We start from the raw sequence: 7,553 nt of genomic DNA on the forward strand, positions 1-7,553 counted from the left end.
CGTTTTGTTAAGCTTTCTGCTGTGGGCTTCCTCCGACCGAAATCAAACTTCCAGCACCTCTATCGTGTCATATGCCACCTGTAGTTGACTTACTAATTGGTTGCAGGTGAGAAATTCAGTCAAAACTGTAAAATTTCGGTCCTGGAAATTTCATCTTCAAAAACTGAAAATGGGACAGAGATTGGGACAATATGATTTTACAATTTTATTCGGGATTTTGACTTCCAGTACCCCAATTTGGTTTCATACCATCATCAATTGACTGACTAATTGGTTTCTGGGCAAAAATTTCATCTCATCTGTCAAATTTGTGTTCAGAAAATTTCATATTTGAAAATGGGACAGACTTTTGAAAATACAACTTTTCGTTTTGTTTAGCTTTCTGCTGTGGGCTTCCTCCGACCGAAATCAAACTTCCAGCACCTCTATCGTGTCATATGCCACCTGTAGTTGACTTACTAATTGGTTGCAGGTGAGAAATTCAGTCAAAACTGTAAAATTTCGGTCCTGGAAATTTCATCTTCAAAAACTGAAAATGGGACAGAGATTGGGACAATATGATTTTACAATTTTATTCGGGATTTTGACTTCCAGTACCCCAATTTGGTTTCATACCATCATCAATTGACTGACTAATTGGTTTCTGGGCAAAAATTTCATCTAATCTGTCAAATTTGTGTTCAGAAAATTTCATATTTGAAAATGGGACAGACTTTTGAAAATACAACTTTTCGTTTTGTTTAGCTTTCTGCTGTGGGCTTCCTCCGACCGAAATCAAACTTCCAGCACCTCTATCGTGTCATATGCCACCTATAGTTGACTTACTAATTGGTTGCAGGTGAGAAATTCAGTCAAAACTGTAAAATTTTGGTCCTGGAAATTTCATCTTCAAAAACTGAAAATGGGACAGAGATTGGGACAATATGATTTTACAATTTTATTCGGGATTTTGACTTCCAGTACCCCAATTTGGTTTCATACCATCATCAATTGACTGACTAATTGGTTTCTAGGGTTACAGAAAACTTCCGAATATATCATCAGACCTAAAGAACCCACCAAGGAGCACTATGAAGAAGGCGACTATCATCTTGAAATCCAGCTACACGAAACAAACCGAGCAAAGAAAGAGAGTATCGCGAGAAATCAATAACCGGTAACCGGTTAATAAGAAGTCTCCAGTACACAGCTAACCTTCCGATTCATAATACATTACTATCTAATTATTTGCTGTACATTTCAGACAGTTTTTGAACACTATCTTACTACTCAACTACTGTCGACAATTGACATTAAGTTTATGTTGGATTCAAGATTGATTTCAAGAGACAATTTTATATCATCATTTATTAGATATGGATTTATCAATAACAAGTTAAACGACAATATTAACTGTGTTAAAATTAAATTAAATTAAAACTAAAACGTAATCAAGGGACGTGTGGGGAAGTTAGTCAAACAGAGAGAATCCCATGTCGTCATCAGACTCTTCTTCTTCGGATTCTTCCTTGACTTCTTCCTTGGTCTCCTCGACTGCGGCTTCAGCTTCAGGGGCAGCAGCGACTGCAAATGCGGAGGGATCTGCCAAGAAGGCCTTGACCTGAAAGAAAATGTATGGTCAGATACCGAATGATATTTACACATCCAGAAGATATAAGCGCGTGCGCGCCGCGAAAATATTGCAGAGTTGCTGTGTAGCGGAGTAGTTCAAGAAGACAAATGTTCCCGCGCGCTCCAGTATCACTTGTGAACGATAGCGAGTGTGACCGATTCTGTCGTCCCACGGCAGCAGGAATGTGTCCTATAAATCAAGAGGCTTGCATATAATGAACATATTGACACGGGTGCAGAGTTGAGTCTGTGCGGAACCTAGTAGTTTCAGATCCTTGTTTAACTTGCCGTACAGCAAGGTCATCCACTACTATATTCAATATCTCCGATGTGACACCTTAGTCGTAAATAAACCCGAGAACTACAGCAAGTGTAGCCAAAAACTCACAGTATCAGCCTCAGGGAATGAGATGTCGGTCTCAACAGCAACAGCGAGCACGTTCTTGAACACGTTGATGATGGTGTGAGGTAGAGAAGCCTCAGTGCAGTATCCAATGGCCAGAGAAGCGGCAGCAACGTTGGCGATTCCCAGTTGGAACTTGCTCAACAGTTGTTCATCTGGGGTTTTCAGCGGTTAATTATAATTTCGGCTGCTAAATCCATGTCTAATTGTAAATAAGTTATAAGCTATAATTTAAGAAAGGTGACAAAATTGGATTTGAGAGATGGAATGTAGGATATATAACTAACCGGTGATGTCAAGAACCTCAGGAGCGAACACGGCACCATTATCGTAGATGTTCTCAACGATGAGACCGTAAGCGAAAGGCTTGACATCCAACATCTGGAGGAGTGTGGCCTCTGATGCTCCTACCTTGTCTCCCTTGGTGATCAGATGCACGTTTGACTGAGGGAGTGGTTCGTTAAGGGCAGTTCTTACACGTTACATGGATTCAATGTGAATACAATCCATACTGTTAATAAAAATTAACTATTACTTACGACGATCTCAATAGCACCCTTGGCGATCTTGGTGGAGATGTTAAGAGCCTGGAAGAAACTGGTCTTCTCAGGACCCATACCGGTGTTCTGTGCCTCGACAATGACGTCAACAGGGGCAAGAGCTCCAGCTCGAGCAGGGGCAGCTACCTGAAAGTTAATTTTGTGATTAGTGTCTCAATTTGTGTTACACTGTAAATGACCTCGTTTTCTTAAAGAAAGATTTGGTTTTTTTTCAGAAAACTTTTTGTTGTGAAGAAGAATTCGGCAGTATCCATGAAGCATGGTAGATTACTTATGGACCAGGGTAAGGGTTATGGCAGTACGATCCTTAAAACTTAAGTCCGCCGCAACACTTTTTCTATTACGCACAACAGTTTTCTATTATACGCATACAGTTTTCTATTATACGCATTACAGTTTTCTACCCTAATCTCTATTGTCAGTGGTCGGGCTTGGATAATATTCATTTCATATCAATTGCCACTGTCGTATTTAAGTCTTTGTGGATACATTATAAATTGAAGAACATTCAGTGTAACTTGTCAAAAAATTTAAGATATGTTGTTATGGGGTCGTTCACATATTACGTAATCAGCCGAGGGGGGGGGGGGGGGGTTCAAATGCTTACGGTTGGTTACGGGGAGGGGGGGGGGGGTTTTGTCGTTGATTACGTAAAACAAATTTTAATTTTTTACCGATTTTCGAAATACCAATTGGACAATTTTCGTTAATCAACATTTTCGTTTTTTAAACCAATTTTCGTTTATATTAGTAAGTGCTTTGCAATTATTTCATTCATTAATCCGTTGTGATAACTGCATTGAATATAATCTCCCCCTGTATGTAAATTTTGTGGACTTCAAGGCAGCTTTTGATTCCATCGACAGGAATTATATTTGGAAAGCTTTCAGTCATTATGGCCTGCCCTGTAAATACATTCGAATAATACAGGCATTCTTTAATGGAACTGTTAGTGCTGTTAGACACAATGGTGAACCATCAGAATGGTTTGAAGTAAGTTCAGGCAGTGGCCAAGGAGACATTCAGGGTCCCCCACTTTTTAATGTCTGCCTCAATGTGGCTGCTGAGAGAACAGAAAGCAACAAAGTGGTGTCCCACGGAGCGGTTCTTCAAAGATCTATCAGTCCGCTTGTTGATGATATCACTGTGTTAGATACAGACTATGCAGATGACATGGCTGTACTGGATAACAGCGAGGAAGGTCTTCAAGAAACAACTGACCTTTTGTGTATGTATGGTGCCCAGGGAGGTCTTAGAATCAATGGTAAAAAAGACTGAGGCTATGGTCATTGGTAAAGCAACCTCTCAACGGCCATACACGAAAGAAGCCACAGTGAACATCACTGTTGAAGACACGCCAGTGAAGCAAGTTAGTGACTTTACGTACTTAGGTACAATTATTTCCAGCGACGGTACTATCGACCGTGAGCTGTCAGCTAGGATTCAGAAAGCTTCCGGAGCCTTCAATCAACTGAGTAATATATGGAAAAACCGCAACATCCAGTCTTATACAAAGATCAGGATTTATAAGGCAGCGGTTTTGACAATATTGTTATATGGTAGTGAGGTTTGGAACACAACCAAAAAGCAGCTACATCGCTTTGAGGTGTTCCATCAGCGTTGCTTGAGGAGAATACTTAGGATAAGATGGCTCGATCGGGTTAGAAACACTGAAGTGCTGGAGCGTGCAAAGATAAATCCAGTAGACGTACATAGGAGCAAACCGCCTGCGTTGGTTTGGCCATGTCACCAGAATGCCAGACACTAGGCTTCCTAAGTACCTGCTTAACTGGACCCCTGCCCATGGGAGAAGATCTAGGGGCCGTCCAAGAAAGAACTGGAGGAAATGTTTGCTGGAAGATGCTGCAGCGTTTACAGGAAACACTGACATAGACCTAGAAGGAGCGAGCGAGATGGCTACTGACCGCAAACTTTGGAGGGAGATGATACGTCACAAACGAGAGTTCATTGGTGCAGGCCACTCGAACGATTGAGGAGACCTAATCAAGTATCTTCTAATTCTTTTAAATCTGAGGCATATATAATTGATATATCGAAAGGATTTTCCCTTTTTTACCACCTTACCATTTTGATTGATTTTACACATGACTGACATGTTTTAACTGGAGAAAGGGTTCGCACAGTGGTAGTTTTATAAACCACTTTTAATTTATTGACCTATTATACCTAGTGGTAGTTTTATAGACCACATTTAATTTCTTTACTTATTATACTTAGTATTTATTTTTGGTGACTGTATCACCCAGTTTTAACATTTGATAATTGTACAGTTTATTGACGACACATTGACTGAATGTTATTTTATATTCTAATTTATATTCTAGATATTTTATTTATTTTTCAACAGACGACAACTTCCTGTTTTTTCTTCTATATTAGTTACTCATATCTCTTTTACAGACTTTTTTACAAGGACATTGACAGATGATACTCACATTAGGCATTCATTATTGCATCTAAATTATTTCACTTGCATTAGGTTTAGAAATTTATTCTCTGGTTAACAGATTTCAAATGTTTAATTAATTTGTAGTATGACAGTAAGGTATATAAGAAGTTATTTAATTTTGCTTGGGTTATTATATTGACTATTGAGGTTTAATGATGATATGGAATTTGAATTCTATACAAATTTACACTATGTGGTTGGGGCATTTTGCATAGTAAATATGGTTACTACTCCTATATATCATATTATTTGATTGGTATTCGATTTCTGATTATTTCCCTAGGAATATGATTATTATATCTCAATTTAGCTTTAGGTAGGGTGCCCCGCTAAAAGAACTGGATTCTTCCAGGAAGCATCCCGTGCACAGACCTTGGTCTACATACATAATATTAAATTATTAACCATTCATTCTGTATGTGCACGAAAATTTATTTCAAAAAAAAAAAAAAAAAAAGTACAAATAAGTAAGATAGGGGGGTGTCTAATCTTGATTACGTAATATAGGAGGGGGGTTGGGTCTTGATTACGGGGGGGGGGGGGGGGTCAAACCTTGATTACATAATGTAGGGGGGGTTCGGTCTTGATTACGGTTGATTACGGAGGGGGGGGGGGGGGTAAAAATTTCCAAAATATTGATTACGTAACATGTGAACGACCCCTATGTAGTTAATAAATCATTGATATTCAATATTCTAACGATTCATATGTCATCTGTTTTATTTAATTCTATACAAACAATTCTATTCCCCTGTACCAGTTTCGAACTGACTCGGTCGAACTAAGGTTAAAATAGGGCTACATTTTTATTTGATATATTTGTGCCCGGAGAGCTACCGGTATTAGTAAGGATATGTTGTATAATGTGTAATGTATAATGTATATCATGCTCAAGCTTCTTCCAAACAGGCTCTTGGATCTCCAATGAGTGTGCGCATGTGTATAGTAGCCATGAGAGGCAGAAGTAAAATGCATACATGAGAATCATTGGAGTTGAACATGGTCATGGAACATTTACACCTGTAGTTCTATCATCAACAGGTGGAATATATCCACTTTAAAAGCTAGCTGATAAACTGTCTACAAAGTCTGGTCAAACAAATAGTATGGCAATGACGTTTATCAGGAAAAGAGTGATATTTGACCTTTACTTCTGAGAACAGCGGTTATTGCTATGTAATAGTGTAACAGTGTAATAGAATTAAAAAGTACAGTGAAAATTTAGAAGATTTGGACATAAGCGTGAGAGCCTTTACATTAAATTGTCAATGGACTGCACATATAACTAGAGCCAAGAGGGAGTTCTAATGTTCTACTCAGATTTTTAAAGTTTTCACCGTTCAATTATTACTTGAATCCAGAAAGCTATTAGATCAGTGAAATATCGAACTAACCTTGTTCTCAAGAAGCTTGTCTCTGACAAGAACGGGATCTTCTTTGGAGAAGACCAGACCGACATTTCCCTTGATGTGGGGCAACAGTTTCTCCAGGGCGGGGTTGTTGGACAGCTGACCTCGGATAGCTTTGTTCATCATGGTGTTCTTGCCTGTGGAGAGGCATTCCGGTTAATTGTATATAGGAAAATGAGAGGTCTGTAAAGTGTAATCGATCAGAATAACAGAATAGATGGGAAAATGGTAATTAACACGTAATTTGGGGGACGTGAATAACTTCAATTAATTTATTTAGAGGTTAATTTTGGGGTGATGAATAATACTCATGTAGAATGTAGATGTCAAATTCGACAGTTAGTTCGAGGTCACATAACACGAAGAGACAAAATAGATTTCAGTCTGAACTTACCCATGAGAATTTCAGCAATTCCTCGGAGGGATACACGGATCTGTTGCATCTGCTTAGATCGTACATTGTCAGCTCCCACGATGAAGATTCTGGGGTATTCCTCAAGCAGTCGCTGATGGAAGGACATAGATTATAATTAATTCTTCGAAGCTTTGAGGCCGGGTACGTTGAGAGCATTATTGGCAGAAAGTCTAATAGGTACGTCAAGATTGTCTTTTTTAACAGTCGCTCAAACACAATTTGAAACTGTTGTGTTAAAGGAGTGCACGTGCCGGTGCCAAACCTGTCCCAAACTCAATCTGGTGTTTCATTCGGAGGAGTTACGACTTAGTACAACGTACATACATTAGGGAATATTCTTACCTGGATTTTCAGAAAGTAACTGGCTTTCCATGCGGCTCTGTCTCCCTTTACCATCTTAGTGACTTAGAGGGTTTCCAAATAACAAGGATTTAAAGACAACTGAAAAAGAGATGGTTTAATTTATAGACAAACAAGAGGGACAAATCGGAAATGATTTTTTTCTGCCATGAGAAGATGTAAAAGATTTAATTTTTGAAACTGATTAAAGCTTTTAAAACTGATAAATTGTTTAACTGAGCGATGATAATCTTACGAACTTACTTTAAGAGCGTACAGTAGGGTTAATTTGAATAATGGCGAAAAGTCGGCGCGTTTATATATAAAGCTCCTTCATCAACTTTGT

At 38.7% G+C, this 7,553-nt stretch overlaps 1 protein-coding gene across 1 annotated transcript; it reads right to left on the reverse strand.

Moving 5' to 3' along the window:
* Positions 1–1,388: 1,388 nt before the first annotated feature.
* Positions 1,389–7,553, reverse strand: LOC134818019 (large ribosomal subunit protein uL10-like). Its single transcript, XM_063827426.1, has 8 exons — positions 7,472–7,553; positions 7,211–7,309; positions 6,848–6,959; positions 6,439–6,590; positions 2,554–2,700; positions 2,302–2,458; positions 2,000–2,169; positions 1,389–1,600 (listed from the first exon to the last, which is right to left on the reverse strand). The coding sequence occupies exons 2-8, from the start codon at positions 7,262–7,264 to the stop codon at positions 1,451–1,453; spliced, it is 942 nt and encodes a 313-aa protein (XP_063683496.1). The 5' UTR covers positions 7,265–7,309; positions 7,472–7,553; the 3' UTR covers positions 1,389–1,450.

Source organism: Bolinopsis microptera, chromosome 7, assembly GCF_026151205.1.
Source record: "Bolinopsis microptera isolate Bmic1 chromosome 7, MBARI_Bmic_1.0, whole genome shotgun sequence".
Classification (NCBI taxonomy): domain Eukaryota; kingdom Metazoa; phylum Ctenophora; class Tentaculata; order Lobata; family Bolinopsidae; genus Bolinopsis; species Bolinopsis microptera.

Excerpts from the sequence above, each read along its gene's own strand:
- LOC134818019 (XM_063827426.1), bottom strand. The coding sequence starts at position 7,264 with ATGGTAAAGGGAGACAGAGCCGCATGGAAAGCCAGTTACTTTCTGAAA. Across the intron at positions 6,960-7,210 it reads GTTACTTTCTGAAAATCCAG|CGACTGCTTGAGGAATACCC; the intron begins GTAAGAATATTC and ends TCCTTCCATCAG. Across the intron at positions 2,701-6,438 it reads ACAAGCTTCTTGAGAACAAG|GTAGCTGCCCCTGCTCGAGC; the intron begins GTTAGTTCGATA and ends ATTAACTTTCAG.